At 36.5% G+C, this 27,421-nt stretch overlaps 2 protein-coding genes across 11 annotated transcripts; one reads left to right on the forward strand and one right to left on the reverse strand.

The window, feature by feature from the left end:
- Window positions 1-55: 55 nt before the first annotated feature.
- Nurf-38 (Inorganic pyrophosphatase Nurf-38) lies at window positions 56-3,270 on the forward strand. Its single transcript, XM_018012959.2, has 6 exons — window positions 56-306; window positions 750-868; window positions 969-1,364; window positions 1,437-1,591; window positions 1,647-1,756; window positions 2,078-3,270. Exons 1-6 carry the CDS (start codon window positions 90-92, stop codon window positions 2,107-2,109), a joined length of 1,029 nt encoding a protein of 342 aa, XP_017868448.1. The 5' UTR covers window positions 56-89; the 3' UTR covers window positions 2,110-3,270.
- Window positions 2,256-26,493, reverse strand: ITP (ion transport peptide). 10 transcript variants are annotated; one of them, XM_089469328.1, is made up of 5 exons: window positions 19,785-19,931; window positions 17,405-17,566; window positions 17,266-17,335; window positions 6,349-6,566; window positions 3,986-5,245 (listed from the first exon to the last, which is right to left on the reverse strand). In XM_089469328.1, the coding sequence occupies exons 3-5, from the start codon at window positions 17,284-17,286 to the stop codon at window positions 5,098-5,100; spliced, it is 387 nt and encodes a 128-aa protein (XP_089325454.1). In that variant the 5' UTR covers window positions 17,287-17,335; window positions 17,405-17,566; window positions 19,785-19,931; the 3' UTR covers window positions 3,986-5,097. The 10 variants fall into 10 exon arrangements, with proteins under 10 accessions (XP_017868298.1, XP_089325454.1, XP_017868299.1 ...); XM_018012810.2 differs by having other exon boundaries at window positions 17,266-17,566; XM_089469329.1 differs by lacking the exon at window positions 17,405-17,566 and having other exon boundaries at window positions 19,785-19,891.
- Window positions 26,494-27,421: the final 928 nt, after the last annotated feature.

The raw sequence follows: 27,421 nt of genomic DNA on the forward strand, positions 1-27,421 counted from the left end.
GAGTCAACCAATTTGTTAGCTGCAGTCGCAAGTATTTAGTTTGGTATTTTTTCTTTGCATGGCTAATCTGGCAACGCTCCCGAAGCAGAATGTTTGCCGAAATTGCAAGGAGCTCATATATAGCTTTCTCACGTGTACTTGGTAGGCGTTTGTTTCAACCAACTTGTGCGGCGTCAGCAAAACAGTTGTGCTCCAGCTATAGATTTATTCAAGCCCAAAGTTTACGGAAAAAATCTGAAAAAATGCCGATGTTTGAAACAATTGCTAAAGGCAACATAAACTCGCCGGACTATGCCCTTTATTTCAGTAAGTATGCAAAATTAAATAAAAACAAAATATGCACTTTTGTGTAAAAGTGTAATTAGATGAAATAAACGAATACAATATACAAAAAGCGATTAAACTAAATTAATTATGCAACAAGTTGCCGCAACATAACAGACGTTGCTTTATCAGTAAGTTCAAGCAGCCGGCTGTGACACTGAACAAGGTGACTCAAGCAGCGAACTATGGACTTGATATTTTTCTTATTTCCTTTGATTAGAAGTAGATATATGGCCTAGTCAATAATATTTATATCAAGTAAGATATTTAATCACTTATCAATGGGCTACACCTGCCTCTTTGTTGTTTACTTTAAATAATCAAACGATTGCGTGTCGCGTTATTAATTACATTTCTAGCAATTACTCTGTTCCCCTCTTTCCACAATGGTTCGCTTTATGTCTGATCTCCTCTTTCATCCATAGAAAACAACTGCGGCAATGTCATTTCGCCAATGCACGATATTCCGTTATACGCCAACGATGACAAGACCATCTATAACATGGTCGTGGAGGTGCCACGTTGGACAAACGCCAAGATGGAGGTAAAGTGTCTCAACTATAATTGATCGAAAAATCATCTATTCATCATTATCAGGAATTTGATAAACACATAAATCGCGTGTTGCTTTATTTATATTGCAGATTAGCTTGAAAACGCCTTTGAATCCCATTAAGCAGGACATTAAGAAGGGTAAACTGCGTTTTGTCGCTAATTGCTTTCCACACAAAGGCTACATTTGGAACTATGGCGCTCTGCCACAGACCTGGGAGAATCCCAACCACATTGAACCCTCCACTGGCTGTAAGGGCGACAATGATCCCATCGATGTTATCGAAATCGGCTATCGTGTGGCCAAACGCGGCGAAGTGCTGCAAGTTAAGGTTCTCGGCGCCATTGCACTGATCGATGAGGGCGAAACCGATTGGAAGATCATTGCGATCGATGTGAAGGATCCGTTGGCAACGAAGCTCAACGATGTATCCGATATAGATCAATATTTCCCGGGTCTATTGCGCGCCACCGTTGAGTGGTTTAAGGTAACGTAAATATATATTTCTCTTTATATTTGTATGTATTATAGTAATGTTATCGCCCTTAACTTTGTTTAGATCTACAAAATACCCGATGGCAAGCCAGAGAATCAATTTGCATTCAATGGTGATGCAAAGAACTCGGACTTTGCCACCTCGATCATTGCAGAGACACACAAGTTCTGGCAATCATTGATCAATCAATCCAATGTGGGCGCACCCGATATCGCCTGGTTTGTTTGCATCTACTAGTCTATATAACATTTACTAATGCATATATATTTGCAGTCAAAACATTACCAATCGCAATTCCGAATTCGTCATTGGCAAGGAGGAATCATTGAAGATTCTTCAAGAGGCTCCCGATGGAGGGGAAGTGGAGGAGGTACTTGATACAGGTAAGGTTTTCTATGTACGCGCTAAGCTTTAACACTCTCCAAAAAACAAACCTTCCCCCCGCACAAAAATTGGATACATAACTCCAAAAATACTGCATGCGCTTTACTAATCAATGGCATAAATATACCAAAAATATACGTTTAAAGAAAATACCGCAAGATGTGATATTTTGTATGTAAATATGATAACGACTTTTTGTAATTGGCTCTGGGTTTTGTTCTATTTATTATGCGAATTTTATATACATCAAATAAACTATATATTGTATATATCTTTTATATAAAACTGTTCAATCTTCAATTTTGTCTTTTGTTTTGCAGTCGACACTTGGCATTTCATACATCTCAAGTAAATTGCAGAATTGTCCAAGAATTAAAATCGGAATGATGTAAAACTTTGATATTGGAAAGCCTCACAAATGAATACAGATATTTATATAAAAATGTTGATTAAAAAACACACCCAAATATATATGGAAATGAAAGCAAAACTTTGAAATACTCTCTCCACTTGAAATATACAGTTGTTTTTATTTATATTTTACGACTAGATCCAAACAAGTTTAAATTAATTAGGGTTACATATAATGTAATATCGAAATTTGCTGTATGGTATATGGGTGTTTGTGTGTATGTGTGTGTGTAGATTTTTAATGAATTAATTTTCTTCGCGAAATTAAACGTAACAAATTAAATTAAATTACTTAAATGATAGACAAAAATTTACAAAATATATAGTTAATGTAATTTATATATGTATGTGTATGTATATTGAAAAAAAAAAAAACAGAGTTCATTTAAATTTATTTACATCAGACATTGAATTTACTGTTTTAGTTTTGTCCTTTGCTTGTGCAACTAAATAGAAAATTAAAAATACATATACATATACATATATAAACGTTATAAACTAAACCTAAATCCGGGGGCCCTACGACGAAAAACAATTGTACAAAATAAGGGTTTATCTAAAACGTAGCCAACCGAAAAGAACTATGCGAAGAAAACTGTTGACACTCGTCATATTATAATTGATTATATTTATTTATGAGTTATATATTATATATTTATATATAATATATGTATATATATATAATTTTTTTTTTTTTTTTTTTTTGTATATATATATAATTCGTTTTTTGTTTACTTAAATATAATTCGCGTATTCGCTGTGATAATTTTTAGACGATTGTTGCATATGTTGCTGTGATCTTTCTGTATGTATGTGTGTGTGCCCTGTATATGGGTGTATGAGTGTGTGTGTGTAAATAGCATAATATTTAAATATGTAGTATAGTATATAGGTAGTAGTCGTAATATGCGTTCAGCTATAGCTTTACTCTTCACGTATTGCCCGTCCGTCTCGTTTCGTTTCATTCCGTTTTGTTTCGCTCCGTCCACACTTTACTTGCGTCCCAGGGTATCGCGCCATTCGTTATATTTGTCCATATCCTCGTGCAGCTGCAGCGCCTCAACGCAGGCATTGAAGAACGGCGATCCGAAGCAGTCTTGCCTGTATATATACAAATAAGTTTAGCATTAGTTGACGAACTCTATAGGGGTTTCTAAGGCTTTTTTGCTCGCACATTCAAATGGAGCCAAAATGCAAAAAGTTTTGTGTTCAAAAATTCGTTTTTGTTGGCCAGTGCAAACAGTGAAAAAATGCAAAAATATTGCAACCTGCACATTCACAAAAAACGGGGCACCAAAAACCAAAATTGTAAACAAAAAGGTAAATAAATATAATGTGAAACTAAAAAATAACCTACCACAAAATAAAAACGGTAAGCATGCGTTTTTAGTCGCGTCGGAAACGCGCCAAATATTGACGACAGCTGCGCGCTGCACTTGTTGCTCTCGTTCTCTCTCACTCTCGCTCCCTTGGCGCTTAGCTCTTCGCTTTTCATGCGCTCTCTCGTTGCTATAATTTTTTTGCATTTGTTTTATTGTTGCGCTCTCCCTTGGTCAGTGCCGCACTCTAATTTTCATTTATCACAATTTTGGATGCCCTCAAATAGCCAGCGATTATTTGTTGTTCATTATTTTTAACATAATAATTAATAATTGATTTTCTTCTGCATTTGTAATGCATATTGTTTTTTTTTTTTTTTCGTTTTTTTGTGGGATTTTTACCGAAGGTTTTTTTTTTGTTTTGCTTGTGTTTTGCACAAATTGCGTTCTAGACTAAAATATTTATCGTGAATATCTATATATGTATATATATATATATTTTTGTGTGTGTGTGTGTGTATGTGTTTTTGCCAACAAATTTTACGCTAATTATGGTTTAAATCTTTACAAAATACCACAAACAAATTTAATACATTTGCAAAATACTTTCGGTCTAGGTGTTGCGCTTGTGTTAGTATGCGTATGTGAGTGTTTTTAGATGTGAGTGATGAATTTTATCTTTGCCCTTTTCATGTAAATGCTGTTTGGAATACGCGATGTTTAGATTTTTTTTTTTTTTTTTTAAATATAATAGAAAAAAATAATAATTATACATTAAATAAGTATATATATATATAAATATATTAAAAACAATGGATCCTTTATTTTACATACATAACGCAATAATAAACAAGCTATGAATACTTAAAAAATAAATACTTCTTCGGCAAAACGGGGTTCGCTGTCCTAAAATTCTTAAAACTCTTTCTCTTCCTACTCAATTTACCCCCTCCCTTTCCAACATACATATATCCATGCATACATATGTATGTGTACGTGTACTTCAGTGTTTGCTCACTTCACAGTGTACATACATACAGCCCGACGCACGCACATATATATATATATAGATATATGCATTTAGCCCCGCCCCCTCGTCCCATGTCCCTCGCTTACAACAAACGCATAACGTTTCAATAAATTAATTAAAATTATTCGTTTTTTTTTTAACACATACATATATAGTAAAAAAAAGCACTGTAAAGCATATACAGTAATAAATAAGTACGAATTAAATTTGGGCGTTAAATATTTAATTTGTTGTTCTGCTTTGTTGTATGTAGTTTTATTGTTGCTGCTGCTGCTGATGCTGCTGATGCTGCTTCTGCTGCTACTGCTGCTGCTTCAGAGTTACTTCGGATGTGATCGTTCCAATACCAGTTCCAGTTCCATTACGAACTGGTATCATTTGGATTCTAACTTCCATTACTCTGCGAGAGTGTGTGAGTGTGTTCGAGCGCTTAACTGCGAATGGGTGGATGTGTGTATGTGTGTTTGTGTGTGAGAGTGTTTCGCTGGTGGTGTTTTTCGCTTCTGTTGGTGGTGTTGGTATTGTTGTTGTTGTTGTTGGTGGTGGTGGTGGTGGTTCAAAAGCCAACCACTTAGAGGAGTTATGTAGCTGGACCAGGCGCCATGTTGAATGATATGGGCGAACCATTAACTACTTTTATAAAATGTTGTAAATTTGTAATCTCTTCTGTGGGTGTTAGAAGGACTTTCACGCATTCGCCAAACCATTTCGAATCAAAGCAGTCTTTCCTAAAAAAGCACACAAAAACAAATCAACAAAAATAAGATAACCAAATAAACAAAAATCAAGAGTATTAATAATAATGAAACCAAAAGGAACATATATGAAAATCAAATTGAAATGAAAATGAAAATGAAAGGCAGCTAGAAAGCGAAGCATTTCGGTTTAGTATTTAAATACAACGGGCTTGTGAAAGGGATAGGGCGAGCCATTGATAACTTTTAGATATTGCTGCAGCTGTTCAATCTCTTCATCATCGATCAGCAGCACCTTAAGGCATTCTCCGAAGGTCTGATGGGCGAAACAATTGGCCCTGCAGGCAAATAGATAAACAAGAAGATACAGCTAGCATACAGATAGATAGACAGTAGATAGTTAGTTAAGGTAGAAAAGTCAGCGAAGAGAAAACAAAGGAAAGCGGAAAGCAAAATAGAAAATAGCTAGATATTTGTTTTTCTGAAATAAAAAATATTATTTTATGTATACGTGTGTGGGTCGTAATATTTCCTCAGTACTTAAAAAACCATGTCAGGGTTAGATTTCAAGCTGAAAAGTATTTTCTTTCTCGTTCTAATATTATTTTGGCGCAGCGAATTGCCTTGAACTGCTTTCAAATTGTTGTTCGAGGTTCGAGGACGTTTGCTCAAGGAAGTCGAAATGGAATGAAATTGAATTTGGGTTGGGCGTAAGGTTATATTAATGTTCTGCAAACTGAAAGTGAAATGAAATAGAAATGGAAATGGAATATGGGTAGTCATGATGTAATCTGCAAGAAGTCCAAGCTGAATGAAATGGAATAGGGGTATGATAATGCTAGCGTTGACATTGAAATGAAATGGAAAATGGATTATAGTAACAGTTTGAGTATTTGAAGTAAAATTTATCGAAGAGAAATAGGTGGGATACTCTAGTCTAATGGAATCAGGATATGTTAATGCTGGAATGAAGTGTAATGCACTGGGAATTGAGCTCTTCAAAGGTAAACTTACGCTTTATTAAAGTGAAAAGTGGAATGAAATGGAATTGAAACTACAGATATGCTTACTCGATCGCTAGACAAGTTTCATTTTGATTAGTTAGTATTACTTAGCTATTTGTTGATTAAACTTACTTGCATAGTCGATGTATACTCGTCTCACGGAAAAGTTGATAACAATCCTCACATATGCGATCCAGGCGAAAGAACATGGTCTTGTTGAAGATGCCCTTGCACTCCAGGTCGAAGAAATTGCTGCGCTTCGACAAATTGTGATTATGTGGCAACGCTGTGAGTATGGGTATCAAAACAAGAAACAGCACCACCGAGATCTTTATGTTGCGGGAACACATCTGCAAAGAAACAAGAAAAATATATTAGTAAAATGTCGAATAAATGTCAGCGGCAAGTCAATTAACAAAATTCGCCATCTGTGCTTGCTTTAATAAAATGAATTCTTCTACAAATTCTACCAAGAATATCAAATTAAAACCGCTTTGCTTTAGTATTTTCTGGTATACAAAAAAAAGTCGTTTTTATTTCGCTCAGTGCTTTTGATTATGCTTAAGTAGTTGAGTACCGGAAATAGCTTAAAAATAGCACGATTTACTGTCTGGCCGAGAGCTATTTATAGAGCGAGTCGTTACAATTAAGTTCTGCTTTAGCTGGCTCATGCCTTAAACCGCTTACTGGGTAAATAGATATGGGCCAAGTAGAACCTTGAAACCGCAAAAAAGGCCCGACAGGCCAGTCACTAACTCAGCGAGTGCGAGCGAGACCGTCAGAGGGAGGGAGGCAGGTAGAATGGGAGGGGGAAGCAACCTCAAGGCAAAGTGCGAGTACTTGTGGTACGTCTATCTATAAATAGATCCTGTCTGCAACTGCAACTGCAAACTGCGAGCTAAAAATAAAATTGCATTTCGTGTTGATCTTGCTTTATCTGGCTGCCCATCTGCATTCGGCATCTTCATAAAGGTGTCTACAGACATGCCTCTCTTTCTCTCTCTCTCTCTCTGTCGCTCTCGCTCTATAAATAAACCGCGCGCGCAATTTCAATGTTTATTGCATTATTTGCAAATCTGTCTGTCGACTTGGCTAATTTACGAGTACAACTGGGCTCAAAGGCGAGCCGCAATCCCACAGCAAATCGCATGGTCACACTTAAACACACACAGACACAAAGGCATGCAGCTTAGTACGCACATATGTATGTTTTGTATGTTTGTGTGTGTGTTGTTTGTGTGCGCAGACAGGCCCCCAAAATAATAATAAAAATAAATTAAATGAATAATAAAATTCGTTTGTTGTTGCTGTATTTGCATATTTTTATCAATTTGCGTGGTCCGCTTCAGTTTCAATTACGTTCGGCGTCGACATACATTCCAAACTATTGAATAATTTGATTAAAATTGTAAATTTTTCCATTGCTGCTTTGCTTCTGCATGTGCCAATTGGCAAAAAAAAACAAAAAAATAAATAAAGAAATATAAATAAAACAGCAACAACAATGCAGAAAAATGGCGTGTGTGAAAATTTCGCGTGCTGCTTGCTTGTGTGTGTGTGTGTGTTTGTGAAAATGAATGAAAATTCAAAGCAGACACAGCGTCGCTGTTCCGAGCAACAACAATAAAAAAAACATGTGAACAATTTGTTGAAATATTTCTTTCGAATTTTCGTCTTTTCGCTTCTCTATGAGCGCTTCGCTTAGCACCTCCCGCGTCGTTAGCGTCAATCGCTGCTTCGTGCCATATACTCAATGAGATCTGTACAAAACTGTGCTTGTGTGTGTGTGTGTGTGTGAGTTTATATAAATTGATTTTTTATTGGCTTGTTGATGCCTTCAATTAACTTGAGCGCATTTTTGTTGTCGTAGCTTTTGATTTATGGCCAATGGGCTTGGCTGTAAAGTAAGAAAAAGTTCATCAATCAGTTTTTGGCAAATGTTGCTGTTGTTGTTGGTATGAGCTCAGTGCGCAACTCAACAGTTGGCCAAACCAAAAACATTATAGTCCATTATAGTATATACATCTATATAGTATATTATTTGCTGGCTTTATTTAGATACGTATATACTGTAATTAGCTAGCAGCTGCCGAGCGCGACACGTGAGTGCCACTAAAATACTAAATTAAATACAAATAACTAATTTGACGTAACACACCAACGATTGCGCAGAGTGTTTGTCAGAAAAGTGCAAACTTTTACTACTGGCGCCACTGGAACAGCTGAACGCGCAAGATATATGGTATATTTTGATTTTTTATTTTCCCTTTTTTTTTTTACTTATATGACGCGTATAGTTTACTTTGCCAAAGAGAGTTAACAGGAGCAGCTGTTACGCTGTTACACTGTCTCGCATTACCCACAGCGACGACCTCTGCGCAGTGTCAGACCGCTAATTGGATTCGAATTGCACGATTTATGGCCATCGAGCAGGCGAAGAGTTTCGAGAACGAGTTCAAATTCGAGTTCGAGTTCGAGTGTCGCTGCATTTATTTTTAAACTGGCACTGCCGGCCGCATAAATTGCATAATCGATATATAAAAAAAATGAGACGGAGATTGAGAGAGTGAGAGAGAGAGAGAGCAACCGCTGTGGCTGTGTTAACAGTTAACAGCGGCTGCTGGCGTCATCCAGAGCCTGGAAACGATTTTGTGGAATATGTGGAACGATTGATCGATGGATCCATTCGATTTATCGTCAACCCCATCAAAAGCATGTGCTGGCAATTTGTTTGCATTGTGCTTTGATTAGCTGCCAATTGATTTTATTTGTCGGTCTGCCGCTTTGTATCAATTTAAATAACTGTCAGTCTGTCATACATACAAGTAGACGCATTATCAAGCTAAATAAAAAGCTATATGACAGGCACACACACACACACACACACACACACAGCTATAACTGAATCATTGGCGCGAGTCGCGCATGCCACGCAATTTGCCATGTTTCAGCTCAAGTCCGTCGTTTTGCCTGATTGTAAACTATTCAACTTTGATTTTGATTGCTTTTTGCGTATATGTATATGTGTGTTTGTGTGTCTGTGCCTGCTGCCAGGCGACATTGAATGAAGTCATGAGCCAAAAATAATGACAAACAATTATAACGAAATCTTTTTGTATTCTTTTGTGCGCAATAGTTTTAAAAGAATTTCACACACACGACATGAATTATTATTTATATGTATATACATGGCGTTAAATAGATATTTAAACTAAAAGTCTACCTTATCAGCAGGCGCCTAAATTTAGGCTGGAATGCGAGCTGTTATCTTAACCAACACCTGTAATCATTTGGCTTTAACAGTGAGTGACAATGAAATGAGTGCAAAGCTGCGATCGAAAATCAAGCGCGTGCATAGCAACATGCAGCTTGCATATATGTATGTATATACCATATAAATACATATACATACATATATATGAATGTATGTACCATAACTTAACGCTTGGCTACGCAAGCATAGCAAAACATGCGCATTTATTTGCGCCGTTAAGCTACAGTTTATCATTCTCTTTTAAAATCCCAAATCTCTTTAAACCTAACATTCTCTATTAAATTCAAATCCCGAAACTCTTTAAGGCTATTTAGCATTATGCGTAGTCCTAACATTGTTAGCATTTGCGCACTGTTAAGTTGCCCGACTGTTAAGTTGCTCGACTGTTAAGTATACCCGCGGCATATCTTAATAATAAGCATGATGCTACTGGAAACTAACAACTGTTAAAGCAACCCACTTTAGTTGTTAAAACAGCTCTCGAGACTGCATGGTACCATGGCCACTCACTACAAGCAACAACAGCAACATAAACACGACTTGGCGAGACTGCTTGGTACCAAATAAACTGGCACAACGATGGTTGGCCGTTGGCTCCACTGTTGTTGTTGGTGGCGGTGGTGGTGATGTTTCTGCTGCTGCTGCTGCTGTTGGCCTGTTGCGCTTGCGTTAAACGGTGCTGTTAATTTACTAGACATGCGGCATTTGCATTTCGTTGCAACTGGATACCGCTTGTAGCCAGCGCATTTTAATATGCAATTTAATATGCATTAAATTCTGTGTGGCATCAAATTAATAGCGCAGCTCAGCCGCAGCAGCAACAGCAACAGCAGCAGCTCAGCAGAGGCAAAATGGCGGCAGGTGCTGTAAATGTTCCACGCTCGTTTAACAGCACTGACCATAGGATGCTTTGGTGTGTGTGTGTCTATGTACATATGTGTGTATTAATTTCGCTCACTTTGGCTATCGCCTGCTGCTTTTGATGCGCCTTTCTATGGCTTCCAGCTGCGCTGTCGACGTCGCCGCTGGCGTCGCTGTGCCGTTCAAGCTGCATGATGCGCATCAATTGGCTGCTGAACTGTTATTGTTGTTGTCGTTTGTTGATCTGTTTGGATTGATCGTGTGGCTCGTGTGCGCGCGTATTGTATCCAATTAGTATTTATTAAGATTAATAGTTGCACGTTTCGTAATAGATCGTAAAAAAATTTATGTGTGTTATAACTGGTAATTTAAATAACAACACACATATGCATAACCGCCTATATGACTATAAGTATTTGTTTTTTTTTTTTTATCAAGTTGTTTGCTTTTTCACTTCTTTGCTAACGTCAACACGAAATGTTGTTTGAAGAGTGTTGAAAATCATCAAGCAAATAGCAACGAAATTTCTACAACAACAGCAACAATGTTTGAGTAGTGCTAGTGTTAGCTAATGCCAAACAAAACACCCGCGCGCGCAATCAACGTTTGTTGCCAACAAAAATAACACTGAAGATCGCAAAACTGTTGAGGTTGCTAGACAACAAATGCTGCGACCGCTGCTTCGGCCTGCTGCCTGCTGCTGCTGCTGCTGCCGCTGCTGCTGTTGCTGCTGTTGTCTTTTTCTTATCAGCGCACACACACTCACATGCACTCATACATTTTTGTGAGAGGCAGCGACGACAGCGAGTCTGGCGCGGAGGCAGCGCAGCCAACCGAACCGAAGCGAAGCAAAGCGTAGCCAACCTGCTCGCCCGCCCGCCTTCCCGCCTGTGTGTGTGTGTGTGTGTGCGTAATCGAGTACATCTACACACACACAGGCGAACGCACAATATTGCACCTATTTTAGATGCAGCTTGGTGTGGCTAGGCGTATACGTGATATGCATTCTAAAATCACGCTTATCATTTGAGTCAAGCCAACTCAAGCCAAGCCAAGCCAAGCCGCATTCAAACTTCTACTTTTATTTATTATTATTACTATCGTTATTTATTATTGTTCTGTTGTGTCCTGTTTTTAACGTTGCCTATTAGGTTGTCAATTATGTGAATTCATTAAATAAGCCAGAAAGATCTTTCGAAAATGAAAAATGTCTATGTATATTCTTATAGTTCACTAAAAAAAAAAGAATGTAATTTTAATATTTAAAAATAAATACGATACATAGATATGATCTACCCTCCTGCTCTGTACCTTACTGTCAGTAATATTAATAAGCCACAATTGAATTATTTTATCATCTCATTGTTTAAGCGAAACTTTGAAATGAAATGGAAAATATTTGAATATGTTTATTCACTCGAACTGAACAAATGAACAACTGTACAATAGTTAATGATTGCTGCTAGTTATATACATATGTATATATATATTGTTTTTGCTTGTTTACACATTACTCATACGCCGCGTTGACTTTGAACGAGTCGAGCTTAATCGTTCTAATAGATGGTCTGATTATTAGATTGCTTTGGTAACGAGAAAATCAGCCACTGCAGTGGACACAGTTGAGTGAGGCATTGCTTTACAGCTTTGCCAGCCAGTTAGGCGACCATTCCACACAAACACACACACGCACACATACACTACTATAACAACACATTCAGACTTGGATTGGTTGCTGTATACGACAATTGGCATTTTATTAGTTTAATTGAAAGCAAAACACAATTTAGCATGCATGGAGAATCGAAAACTGGTTTTAACTTGTTTCGATTTTTTACTGTCTTTCAAATATATATATGTATAAAAAAAAAAAAACAGACAACTGTGAAACGGAATGAATACATACATATTTATATATCGGTACATATGTATGCGAAATACAACAAGTTTCGATTAGTTTGCAGCGCAGAGAAGCGTGTCACAGGTTTCACTGTACAACAGCAAGCAAAGTGCACATGCTACACATATGTATATATATTTATAATCATATATTTATATAAATTAAACAAGTCCATTGAGGAAATTAAGTATTTCAAGCAGCGCCTGCTGATTGTGCCAGTTTTTTTTTTCGTTTCTTTTTCATGATATTTGCCGCTGCTGCCATAAATCACATAATTACGTTGATTTTATTTGTTTTCAATTTGCAAATGAATTGAAATTCGACATTAATAAATATTGTCAAGCATTAAGCATTAAGGCTCCCCCACTCTATATAGGGCCATTAGGCAGCTCGCGCGCGCTGCAGCTGTTAACAGCCAGCGAAAGAAAGAGATGGGTAGAGAGAGAGTGCGAGCTAATCAGCAGGGGACACCCCCGAAACGGTGTTTATTTTTGGACACACGGAATAATGATGCGTAAGCTGATTAAGTACAGGCGACCAGGCGACGACAGCAGCATATGCAAAATCAATGCACAATCAATGTAAATTTTAATTGATATGAATGCAGCAGCAGCTTAAGGAGCTGAAATTAACTGACAGACTGTAAACTCTTACAGTGCTCTTAGGCTGTAAAAATGTTAAATTAACATAGCATTTCGTTAATGCTTTCTGTTAAGTTAACATAAGTAGCTAAAAGGATATATTTAGATAACATCAAATACTCTTTTAGTATATTTTAGTAAATTTGTAGTGCAGCTCAACTCTTTTAACAAATTTTAGTATATATTTAGTAAATCTCAATTAATAATCTATTTGTTTAGTACGATTTTAGTACACCTTCAATTGCATTCATACACTTCCAATTACTTACTAAATCTGCTAACATGCTAAACATGCACACCAACGAACACACACACACTTAAATTGGCGGGCATTCCAATATGGCGACCTATATTTGAAATAGCTAACAGCAAATGCCACAAATAGTCTATATCAAATATTATAATTTATATGTATGCATACAATATATGTTTATATAGCTGGTAGCTTGTCAGGCTACGGAAACGGGAAATGAGTCACGGCTACAAAGTGCAAACACACGAGCGCCAAAGCAATTATAATAATAAACGTCAATGGCCGTGTGAAACAGAAGAATTAACAAGAAACAAGTAACAAACAAACCAACAACACACAAAAACAAATATGCCAAATGCACAAGATATTTCTGTGAGTATGTATGTGTGTGTGTGTGCGTGTTTGTATTCTAAGAATGTGCACACACACACAGACACAATTTGGAAATCAATTTACATTTCGATTGCATTTTTTTGCTTTGCATTTGCAGCTAAAGTCTTTGGCCCCATTTGCTGTTAAATGGTGTTAAAGCAGGCAGATGATAATGAAGTATATCTGATATGATAATGTTGTATCATATAAAATTATATATTTAAGTATATATTGTATATTATATATGTGTATTTATACATATGTATATGAGTTGGTGATATATTAAAAACGCCTGCCGTTTTTCTATTTACTCTATAAATGGATTTTGAATATATTAAAAAAAAATTGGAAATGGAGTTTAAGAGATAGATGTATAGTAGTACTAGCCTATATATAGCATACTTTCCGGCAGTTGGCCTGTTTTTACTCTGATTGCATGAGCTATATATTGGATCTTATATGTAGATTATATCTTATATCAAAACTACAGAATTTTCTCTGAGAACAATAATTTGTATAAGAAATTTTTTAAATACAATTCAATTTGGGCCAAATCTTTTACTACCTCTTATTAGTCTTTACCTTTATATATAAATGAACTTTCAAATACTAAGTAAAATACAGGGTATTTGCAATTTGAGCTTAACTCTTTTCAATCGCCTAACGGCCAAGGACGGAAGAAAATGGTAAGAGCGCTTCAAGTGCGCCTATAAAAGGCCAAAAAGCCGAAGCTCTGCAAGGGGCGTATTACAAGACAGGGCATGGCTACACGCTTAACGTGGAAAATATACATATATATGAAAAAAGATAAAGCGAAAAAACGTCAAAGTGGTAACTGAAAACTAGTTTTGCCAGCCGATTACATGACATAAAATCAATCATAAACATTTCTAAATTGTGTTTGCGACTTATTTGGTAAGTTGTTCACTGCTCATTGCTCGCTGTTTAGTTGTCGAGTTGTTGCCGACAGAATCCCTGCCCCGAAAAGGGGTAGAAGCTGGGCACAGTTAGATGTGCTGCTGACGTTTGCTTTAGTTCACCTTAAGCAGTAGTTAAAGAAACAACAAAAGTTGTTTTAGAGATATTAAATGCGATTGTTATTGCAGCTGTTATTATTATTATTGTTGTTGCACAGTAAATCTTATTTAATATTTAATGAAGTAGTTTACATTAAGAAAAGATGCCTATAAAGAACTTCAAGTAAACTTGCACTGGAATAGTTTAGCAAGGCTGAAAAGGAGCACAGGTAATTTGGTAAATTTATGATAAATTGTTAAAGAATATGTAAAGTAAATGTTAGCTCTATACAATTACATTAGCTAAATTAAAAAATATATATAAATTTACATACATAAGCTCTGTTGACTGTCAAAATGTAAATGCTGAAGTTAACAGTGATCTCTGTTTGTGACGTTAACAGGACTTGCAAAATGTTCCATTCTGCCTTATTCTGCATATTTCTTACATTTTAGTACATTTTCGGTACACTTTAGTATTTTTTAACACATTTCTATTAGCAACTCTAAACGCCAGCCACACGATGAACAAAACATACATACACACACACGCATACACTTAGCTGACAGGCCCCTCTTTTTGCTTGGCTAAATGATTTAATTATACGTTTTACTTTATGTTTTTTTTTGGCTTGTTAATAAATTTTATTGGCTCGCATTACAACATTTTTTGCGTTCGACAACTTTTACGACTCACAGCAGCAGCCATAAAATAATAATACAAATAAAAATTTGTTAATTGCTTCATTGGCCATAGATAAATATACTCGCAAACACACACGCACAGTCTCATATATGTATATATTTATAAATAATTGTTCATTTAATGGCCAATTTAATGCGCAGACAAAACGCGCCATAAAAAATTTGTTGCTGGCAATGGCTGCACAGCAACATAAAGTCAAATCAAAACTTGGTAAGTGTTGCATCAGCCACTTTAGAAAATTGATTTGATCTGGCCATGATTACAATTATATATACCTACATATATGTATATATCGCAATTAATACGCTGCGAGAAAACGGGGACAAATTGGAGAACATAAACTAGAGCTAGTTAAGATATAAGATGAAAGACAAAAAATGGGTAAGATGCAAAAGATCAAATATAAATAAGATATAGATATAGGATGAATGCTAAAAGCTCAGACTTAGGTAAGATGTAATGAAATGGGTAAGAGATTAAACATCGAAGATAGATGAGATATAAGAAATAGGACAAGAGATAATAGACAAGAGATAAACTTGCTAAAAACATTTTTAAACTGCTCAAATTGAAAACGAATGAGATTCAGTTGTAGCCATCATTTTCTCGCTGTGTAATTGAGTCATTGAATAAAGTCATAAAGCGCTATAAAGTTAAGATGTGTCTAGATAAACCCTAATAGCTAATTATACAATAAATTATAGTTCACATAGACACACACACATATATAGTTATATATATACATATATAATCCAATGCCAAATCGATGCGAAATACACTTAGACAGTTCATTGAACTCTTCAAGAGAGTCTGGATCTGGCAGATGTTAAACAAATATAATTATATACATATACACATATATGTGTGCTATATGAGAGATTGGTGGAGTACTTATAATAATATGGAAAACATATGCATATTGTGCTTTGATATATGGCCCTGCCTGCTGCCCATTTCTCAATTGGCAACATCAAAGGCGTCAATTTGTATCTTTGTATCTGGATCTGTAATTTTGTTGCTTGCTTTGGCCACGCGTATAAACACAAAGACAATCGAACTTCCACTTGAAGTGGCAGGCGCTATATAGCTTCATTATCATTTTGCAAATACCACCACACAGACATATGCACACACATACACTGGCACAAAAAGTCTCTGCACAATTGATTTTCAATTAGGCAACGCCCGAAAGAACCTACATATAAAAATTTAAAAAACCCCTAAGAAAAGTTTCCAATTCCGCTGATGTGCAAGGGTGGCAATTCACGGAAATCACAGAGATAGTAAAAAAAAGCTAAAAAAGCTAATAAAACTCGCATTTAATCAGAAGTGATAAAAGTTATCTAGTTGAGCGCTAAGCCATTCCGGGAAATCTTTCTAATGTCATTTTATATTTGAGATAAAGTACGAATTTTATTTATTTATTTTAATGGATTCATTGACAATAAAAACAAGCTATTTTTGGCAAATCAACAAATTAATTTGACTAAAAAAATAAATTCGACAATTTGAATATATAGCGATTCAAAGAAATTGAAACGAAAGACAGTAGCATGATCTTTATATAGACTCGAGTTAAAGGAGATCTGATCCTACACTGTATCATATCAGAGAGAGCTGGATACGGAAATAAAAGTGTGCAAAATATTAGCGTTCGATCAATTGATTTGTTTTGGTTTCTGTTCGCTGGTGTGGCAACTCTTCAATTTGCAGCACTTGCTGCCCTTCAACTTCAATTTCAATTTCAATCAGTCACAACTTCATCAGCAGCATCAGCATTGGCAACTTCATAATGAAGCTGCCTTTTTCAAGTTCATTAACATGGGCAAACGAGAGCAAAGATCGATTGGAGAGTCTTCAATGGACTTCTCTTGTTTCCATTACTTGACTTGGGCAACTCGCTGAACTTGAAAATGAAGGATGTATATACATATATGTATATATTTATATTCGATTCTCGATCATTCTTTCTTGGAACAATTAAAAATATAATTGATTTCCCCTCTGCCCACTTTTGTATACTCACATTGAGTGACAGCTTCTTCATGGCGTTGATTTGTTTTTATTTTCTCTGTTCTTTTTGTTTTTTATTTGATCTGTTGTTGTTAAATTTACAATAAAATGTTTGTAAATTTGTTTGCTGGTAATTAGTTGTTTGTAAGTACCTGGTTTAACTGTTTATTTAAGTACTTTTAACACAGTTTGTTTAATTTTCATATTCCGTTTTGTTTGCGATTTATATTTTATATTTTGTTTAAGTTGACTTGCCGCAGCTTAGGCTTCTTTTTAATTTCTTTTCTCTAGCTTTTTCTTTTTGTTTAGATTTTCTAAAAATAATTATTATTACATACATTATTATTATCAAATGTTGCTGATGTTTTTGCTGTTGCTTAAAGCGAAAGTTTTAAATGTGATCGTCTAACAGCTGTCAGAAATCGATTTTACTACCAGATTTCCTTTTTTCTCTTAGCTAATAAAAGTGCAAATCATTAATCAACAAAATGTTATTTTGCTGCGCTGGAAAGCTGTTAAAGCGTGTGTCTTTGGCTCGCCCTTCCAGTGCGCATTCCAAATACGCATTGCAGGAATTTCTGTTATGCTCGTATGATCGCTGTCATTTATTATTATTATTAATGTGTGTGTGTGTGTGATACGTATGTGTGCGTAAACGTCGACGTCAACGCCATTGATTAAAATCATTTATATGCAATGAGCGCTTTAACGGCCAAAGTGCAGCAGCAACAGCAACAGCAGCAGTAGCAGCGGCATCGGCTGAGCGTGGGCAGAGCACACTGCGCAGAGGGAGGGTGAGAGTGACAGTGGGAGAGAGAGAGTGTGTGTGGAGAGCGCGCGCGTTGACGAGGGCTGGCTGGGCGCATGCTTGCTGCTTACTCTTTGCTGCTGCTGCTACTGTTGTTGTTGTTGTTGTTGGTTATTGCTGATGTTGATTTATTTAGCCGGTCTGATCGCTTTGCCCGCTGCATTTAAAATGTCGGAAGTGTTTGCGTGCAAAAAATAAATACAAATGCAAGTGCGTATATATGTGTGTGTGTGCTTAAGCATAATATATATTATATATGTATATAAATATATATACATATTTATAAATATACATATATATTTCCTGTTGCAAGCGCACATTTGTGCAACAACAACTCGAATGGAGCTCGAACTCGCATTTATTGGCAAAACGCGCCAACAATTTTGATTTCTAGGAAATCACAAAATAAATAAAAATATGCTCGCTCATTTCGTGGTGATGTCTCGTATGGTATATATGTGTGTGTGTACGTGTGTATATCCCTATGGCCGGTTTTGCCTGCTCCCTTTTTTCCAGTCGGCTCGCTTTTTCACGCACCAATAAGAACTTATGACATCATCGCCCAATAAAATATCAACGAAAGTTGTCTTGTGTAAGTGTATGTGTATGCATGACTATGTGTGTGTCTGTGTGGCGCACCCTCTCATGGCAACAGAGCCAAAAAGAAAAGAAACAATGTCAAAAATGTACAACAAGAAGAGAAGTGACAGTGACATCGGCAGAGGCAGTGACAGCGGCAGCGGCCGTGGCAGAGACTGAGGAAGAGATAGAGCCAGTCACAGCAACAGCACCAGCGACAGCACAGGGAAACATGGCTCAAAGAGTCAGCGTCAGCGTCATCTGTGGTGGCCTGCGTGCAACATAATGCGAAAACAACAAAAAAAAAAAAAAGAAAGAAACGACAACAACAGCAAACAACGGCAACGTCAATTTGTGCCGGTCGGCGGCATTGATTTGGTTATGGATATCGATGAAAGATGACGACACAACTGACTGTAAGCTGAGATGCTTGAGCTGCAGGCGCAGGCGCAGGCGCAAGGGCACAGCTCCGCACAGCAGGTAGTCCCCGTTTTATGCGCACTGGGAGAGAGAGAGAGAGTGAGAAGGAAATGTTGCGAGTGAGAGCCGACCTGCGCACACAGATTAAAACGTTGAGATAAGCAGCTATTGGTATTTTGGTATTTTATGATATTCGAATTTTTTGTTGTTTTTGGTATTTTGTTATTGGTTGCAGCTACAGGTTGGAAGCGCCTGTTGCTCACTCAATTTGTATGTGTGTGTGTCTTTTTTTTTTTTTTTTTTTTTTTTTTTTTTTTGAATTGTTAACAGCAACAGCAACAATAATAATAATAATCGTAACAATAATTATTCGCGCGGTACTTTTCCACCGTGTACGCAAGACAACAACAACTTTATTTTATTTACTTAATAACTTTATTTTTTAATGTATAAGTATATATTTTTTTAAATTTGTTTGTTAAATGTCTCTTTTTTGTTATTTAACGTTAATGCAAAAAACAAGCACTTAAAATATAAACATTTACAATTTGCCAACGTTTTCTTTTATCCTTCATAGACACTTGTTAATTGTTTATTTGATTAAATAATATAATTTAATTTTGCATTAAATATATTTAATAAATTTCAATTGACACTTGTTTGCTTGCACTTAATATTTTTATTTTATTTATTTTGTTGTTGTTTGGCTCGATTGTGTTGCTTACATGATCTTTGAAAACAAGACAAAATCTCTCGTATATCTATGCTACAAGTGTTGTCTCTCGGAAAACGACCTGCTCGCCACGCTGTTCAGATTGAAACTGTTGCACTCGGCAATCCGGTTTTGTTTTTTTATACATCTGTTGTGAACTTGTGCGGAACTCTGAGAGCGACCCTCTTACCTCTGCAACATTGTTTGGCTGCTGGCTGACTGCTGCTGTTAACTTAACATGCACGAATGTTTGTCTGTGTGTGTGTGCGTTTTTGTTTTATTGATTTGTTGTGTGCCTCTGTTATGCGCGCTGCTCAAGCAACATGTTGCTTGCCAATTTGTTGCCAGCACCATGTTGCTAAGGCTCTGCTCTTTCACAGCGAATCAGGCGCTCTCTCGCTCGCTCTTTCTCTTTTGATTTGCATGCACGTGTGCTCTTTGAACCACTTGTTGCCGGCATAAGGTGTCCATCTCTCTCTCACTCCCTCTCTCTAAGCATATATTTCATTTTCCTTTATATTTGGATTTCCCCTAGGTAAGTTTTTATTTTTAATTTGTTAGCTGACGTCATTGATTGCTACCTGTGGCTATAATTGCAACATGTAATTGCCGCAGACAACAATCTCCATGAATTTCATTGTTATACCCTGTGAACGGAAAAGTTTATGGGTAGCCTAAGCTTCAATTACAATTAGACGATGGAGAGCCTTGAATGAGCTCATTCGTTGTCATGGATAATATTCCTTTCAGCTTATGCATATATTCATTTGACATTTACATTGCATACTATTAGGCTGTAATATCCACTTTCAATACTATTCCAGGAATGTTCCAATCTATATATTTATCAATTACAGGATATGCATTCAGTCTATCATTATTTTGATTGCCTAATTTGTGCATTTTTAGCACATCACGAGCTAATTGAGCGGGAAACTTTATTCGAATGGAAAGTGCCTGTGGAACCAGTTCAAAAAGTTCTCGATTTCATATCCAGACGATGACTGTTCTCCTTTTTTTTTATATTCTGAATTCAACTTGTTCATCGCTTAAAATTAATAAAACTTACGCACGCAGAATCTTGTGGTTAACAAATTCTGCTAATTTCATAACATAAAAAATAAAAAAATCTAATTATAAATCGACCCATGCGGTGGCTCAGTATTAAAACAGCAGGTTAGCGTGACGATTGCAATCAATAACATACATATACACATAGATCTACGTACATATATGTACATATGTACACTCAGATGTATATCCCACATTTTTACGATTATATGCTAACAATTAAACTAATTAAATCATCATTTCGATATAATTATTGTGAATAAGCGAAACCAAAAGCAATTACAGCACGAGTTAAGTTATGGTCAAACAATTAGTTTGAATAGTTTTATATTGATTAGCGAACGATTTGATGACTCACGAGCGACTTTGCCTTTGCTTTTACAAAGGGTGTCAGCTATGACGTTCGTTCACTCCAATTATGGCGTCATAATATTCCCGTGATGCCCAAATATATATTAACATTGCTTCCAGAAAACTGCGAGGCTGATAAAAACAAGTGATGCAATGCATAAATAACATGCGAAATCGTTGAAAAATAAATAAATAAAAATTCTTCTGGAAAATTACAAAAAAACCCTCAATTTCCAGATAATAGAAACCGCTTGAAATGAATTAACACAATTTCATTAATAACAAAGAATTAGGGAATAGCTTAAAAGTGTAATTCAAAAATATTCCGCTGTGAACTTTTACTTAACACTCTATGCGGACAAACGGATTATTCCACTGACACATCAAAATCGTAAATGCAGTCCAAACAGACATTTGCAATCCAGTTCAATAACCAAATATGACGAAATTAGAGTTTTGCTAATACATGTGTAAGCTCTCGTTTAACACTAAAATCCTAAATCTAAAGATCTAGCTTACAGCTAGCTTATTTAAAGCGCTAAAAGGAAATTTATTTTCTTACTAAAACATTCTAGAGTTTTCCAAGTTTAATCTGCAATTAAAACTAGTTTAGAGAACTGATTAAAGAGCTAGATAGCAAGGCAAAAGCATAATCACTAAAAAGAAAACTGTTCCCATGCCTATAAATTGAATGCGTGCACACATATGCACACACACACAAACGCACGCATTCACACTCACACGAGCGCCCATTACTGGAAAAACGGAACCGGAAATTACAGCGAGCAATAGTATGAGTATGTGAGCGTGAGTATATTTATTTGTGTGTGTATTGAGATAAAGAAGCCGAAAAATGAGTTTGAAATGAATCAAATATATGCCAACCCACGGGCATATTGAGTGTTCAGCGTATAAACCCATTTCATGCTCAACAAACAATTGACCTTGTAACAATTTCTTTACAACAACAATAAGTCCAAAAATATTTAAATTTGTTATTTGGGCAGTGTAAATAAGTGAACGCCAGCAGAGGCGAACAGGAAGCAGACGAAAGGGGGCTGGATTTTGTATTTTTTCAATGTTATTAACCTCAAACTGGGCCACAGAGCAAACAAACAAAAGTTGAACTTGCAAATGCAAATGCCGCGAAAAAAGGGCGTGTGTATGTGTGTGGCTGCTGCTATGATAAAATGTTAATAAACTGATAAACAAATAAGCAAATATGCAAACTGTATAACGAAGGCAAAGATCGAAATCGGAATTGGAACTTGAATTGGAATCGGAATCAGAATAGGAGGGTCGCTTACCTTAGGCGCTTGTTTCGTGTTCGATGCGAGTTTCTCGGTCTCGTATTCGCTCTCGTTTTTGATTCGCGTTTGGCGTTTATCGCCGCCTATCGGCCGTCCTCTTTTTGGCAAACTTTTGTTGCATACAATTTTGGTATTTTTTGTTGTTGTTTTGTGGTTTATCTTTGATCTAGCGATTACTTTCTTTTTAAACTTGACGCTGGGGCGTTTCTCTGGCGCTTGAATTTATCGCCATTTTGTATGGATTTTCGTTAGATCTTTATGTGCGTTGCGTTGACGCGGCCTCGGCGGCATAGATGGGCGTGACACAGCACAAGAAGGAATCAAATAACAACAATTCTGCACGCTTTCTATGGTATTTAAATTGAATTTGTTCCTCTTTGTGTTTGGTATTTTATATATTTATTTTTTAGTTCACACGCGTTTACTCTCACTGGCTACCATTGCACTGCTGCTCTCTCCTGGTGCGTGGCAAAACTGACGATAATAGCTAGATGCGGCAATCACAATCGTTATCATTCACAATGAAGCCGACGCGCAATGAATGAATGTGAATTGTTGTTTGTTTGTTTGTGTTTGCTGCTGTTGCTTCTGCTACTGCTGCTGATCTGCACACAAGCTCACACAGGGACGCACGCACGCAAAGAAGAGACACTGATCACTCTCTCACTCGCTCTCGGTCTCACAAAAACACATCCCCACACAGAGACTGGCTGTTTGAGAGTGTGTGTAACATTCGCACGCAATGCGAGTGGCTGGCGCGTTTAGTGACATTCAGTGCCAGGGCATCAAAATTGCTTTACATATGCACGTACATACACACAGACACTGACTGATATATATATGCATATGTATCTTTGTAAATATATTTCCACATAATTGATACGCGGCGTATATCGAAGCTGTCGCCCCTGGCCAAGGGCCGAGCTATTCTCACGTTGTCACTGATAATTCACAATTGACTGTGTGTCATACAAACATACAAATATATAAACGCACACACTTATATACATATATGTATATACATATATGTTGAATATGTATATGTATATTAAAAAGTAGCCAATATATATCTGAAATGCTCACAAAAACAAATGTTGGCACATATATCTGCTTATATCTATCTATATGCCAAGGCGACACGACTTGTCAAAAAATTCACTAAAATATTCTCTTTTTTTATATTTTGTCATTTCTTTTATGTCGAAAGCAGAATTGTCAAGCCGCATGAGGAACGAACGCAGACTAAATGCAAAAAATGAATTGACAAAATGTTGGACTGGCTGTTGGGGGACTGAGCAAAGCGAGCGCTGAACAACACTGAGCACTGGAACACGGACGATCATGCGGATACACTCATACACACACGCAAACACAGACGTACATACATACATATATGTTGCTCGAGTTTAGTGTCTGTCTGCGGCCCCAATGCAGTCGCCGTCACCCCCTTTCCAAGCTCTCTGATAACTGTGTGCGTGTAGGTCTGCATGTGTGTGTATGGGACCACTGCATTGACACAGTGGCATGGCAGCCCTGGCCAGAAAAAGGCTACAAATCAATGCAATAATCTACCGGGGCGAACCCCTCTCGCAGCAACGCCACTGGCAGAGCACACGCACACAAACTCAGCAATTGAAATTGAAATTGAAGCATGTAACTGTAATTCGCTCGCACTCACCAAAATAAAGCGCGTCATGAGCATAAATGAGCAAGGAAATGTTTGCGATAATGCACGACTATAGCATGCGCCTTAAAATTAAAATTTAAAAATTGCATTAGGTTGCAAATATTAATACTCTCTAAATTCATTAAATACGAATTATTTTTCAAATTTATGACAAGCTGAGTAGTCTTGCAAAGTTTCATAATTATCGATTAATCGGAGTTCCCCATAAGTATACTGCACAGTATGTATTTTGCTTTGATTATTTGTAGCTAAATTTAGACATTTTTGTGTTAATTGCCTAGATGTAGGCCTTTTCAATATCTCTTCAAATCCATCAAATCTATCGATAATTTGTGTTTGCTTTTTGAACACATTTCTGTTTCTTAATTTTAAAAGGTATATGTGTGCCTATCATTAACCTATGCCCCCCGCTGGTTATATAGGGTATTAAAAAATTAAACACTTTTGAGCATATATGCATATGTGTGTGAGTATGTGCTGGTGCGAAGTGTCTTTTTAGTCAGTTCTTGCAAGCAGCGCCTCCACCTTTCGACTCAACGTCAACTTATCATGTAAAAGCGTGTAAAATGTTTAAATGTTGTAGGGAAAAAAATAAAAATAAAAGTATGAGCTGCGTCGCATATTATTGCCCATTTCCGTTTTTATTTTGAGGGGCGGCAACGGTGACAGCCCCGACTTAAATATAAACGTAACCAAAGCCAAAGCCTAGCTATATATAAATACATATACGTATATATATATAAATTATACGCCTACTTACAATTAGATTTACGATTGCGCTTTGAACTGTGCTTCATGCACACATTTACATACATATTTACGTACATCTAGTAATATATGTACATCTAGTAATATAGTAATATATGTAAATACTATATATGCAGGCAGTGATAAAGAGAGACAGAGTGACAAAGAGAGAGATAGAGCGAGCGAGATTACGTATACGTCAGCGTGTCAACAAACTTGTAATGTGGCACAAGTATGATTCAATAGACGTTAGTATATAATCTGAGAAACTGTGTAGCTGGCAGACGCGTTGTCTGATCGTCCGATGTGGCAATAGATCAGGCAATAAATATATATTTTGCATTTGATGTAAGTTCAAGACATTTGCGTCTTATAAAATCTACGTTTAACGGTATCGAGAGTGACTTGAATTGATTAGGTAACTGCGCTCTATTCGGGGGCTATTAGGGGGTGTTAGTTAGGTTTGCTGACAGCTAATTGCCGTATGGTCATATTTTGTTCAAGATATGACTATGAATAGACAGACATATGGACAGTTAAAGCTAAGCTAAATGAGCGTCGCACACGCAAATTATAAAAAAAAATACTAAGTTGTTGGAAATGTCAAGCTCAAGTCACAAGCTTTCTCAAAATGAGCGAGATAAAGAGGGAGAGAGCGGGAGAGTAGAGAAAGAGAGTAGGAGGGTGCAAGATGTGGACAGACCTCAGCAAAGGTCACCCGCTACAGAGAATATCTGTAGTTGTATCTGTTTCTGTTTATCTGTCGCGTGCATGGGCACTTAAGTCACATATGGAACCAGATCAAACTGCTGCCATTTAAGAAAAAGCCACATTTTTCGTTAGTTACTTATTAGCTAGTGACTTTTACTGGCCAGCCGAGGCAATCGGCCATTGCATAAATAAAGCAGAGCTCAAATATATGATATATGAGCAACTCACATTAATAATCATAGCTATATATATAAAGATATATCTATCAATATATATATATATATATATATATATATATATATTTAAGGTATATATGAAGTACTTTAAAAACAAAATTTCTAGTGAATCAGAGAAATGTCTTATAAAGTAGTCGATCTTCGAATTGAGCTTATATAATATATCGCACTATAACTTTTATATTTATCTACATATGTATCTCAGACACTTTAGCTATTTTTCTCAATATATATATATATATTATATAGCAATATACATTTTATTATATAACATATATATCTGAGACACTTTAACAATTTTTTTTTTTTTCCATTTTTTATTTCCACTTTAATTGCAATTATAGATCAGCTTACAAACCCGTTCTCTAGCTGCTTGTCTAAAAATAACTTTGAGCCCAGCCAAGTTTTATTGCCTTTCAATGTGGTTTAAACAGATCTTAAAATGTACTCACCATTTTGTATGAGTTTTGTTGTATTAACTGTAACTGTCTTGAGCTGTTGACTGTGGTTAAAAACTGCGGCGGGTTCTGCAAACTGTGCCAAAATGTTTGCGAAACTTCTGGCCAAGCGGCTTATATATGCTAACCAAAACGGGGGGGTTGACGTCGACTCCTCTGGGCGGTTATTGCGGTCTTCTCTTTGCATAATACGCGGCGGCGATGGCTGCGGATGCTGCTGATTACAAAGGCGCCCCTCAAGACAACTGTATAAATTAGATAGAGCAGTTGTATGTATGTTAGCATTTGAGTAAGTTTATGATTATGATTATGTGTTACGTTGATTAGAATGCGCTCTCCCTTATCACTTGTTGCTGCTGTGTTTTAATGTGCATGTCGAATGCTTCTATTCCATCCATTGAATTCATCTCCATCTTCATCTTCATTCTCGTCGTTGGCATCTACAGTGCAATTTGTTTAGCCCACAAAGGCTGTCATTAGCCGAATGTTCAGCAAGGACGACTCATTATGCACATCGATATGCGCTTATTGAGCATGCCAAGTGCGAAAGGCGAAAGCCTTTCACTTTCCCAAACAGCGGGCTATCACTGGCACAGCCAGCGACAGAGATGCGGGGCTTAGCGGAAAAGAAGCTAAAATAGCTGTTATAGATGTGGCATTAGTAAATGGGATTATATATATGTAGTTGGTTTAAAATATTTTGCTTTAGATATAAATATACTTACAATATTTAATTTTGTTATTTTTAGTTATATTATAAAAACGTATATTGAAAAATTAGTTTATTTCAATATTTACTCACATATTTGCATATAACAATATTGAAAGTTCTGTAAGATGTAGCTTATTTAAGAACAATAAATTAATTTTTAAAATTATTTAAAATTTTTTTACAATGTAAATTTTATTTTAAATATTTACACAATTCGTTTCGTTCATTTTCGAATTCTAAACGTTTATTTAAATTAGCCATGATGTCCATGTCCATGCCCATGACCATGACCGTGGCCACCTCCGCCTCCGCCTTCGGCGCCTCCACCACCAACAATCACCGGCTTGACCACGACAATGGGCTTCAC

Source organism: Drosophila arizonae, chromosome 5, assembly GCF_054131065.1.
Source record: "Drosophila arizonae isolate 15081-1271.41 chromosome 5, UAZ_ARI_1.0, whole genome shotgun sequence".
NCBI classification, from domain to species: Eukaryota; Metazoa; Arthropoda; class Insecta; order Diptera; family Drosophilidae; genus Drosophila; species Drosophila arizonae.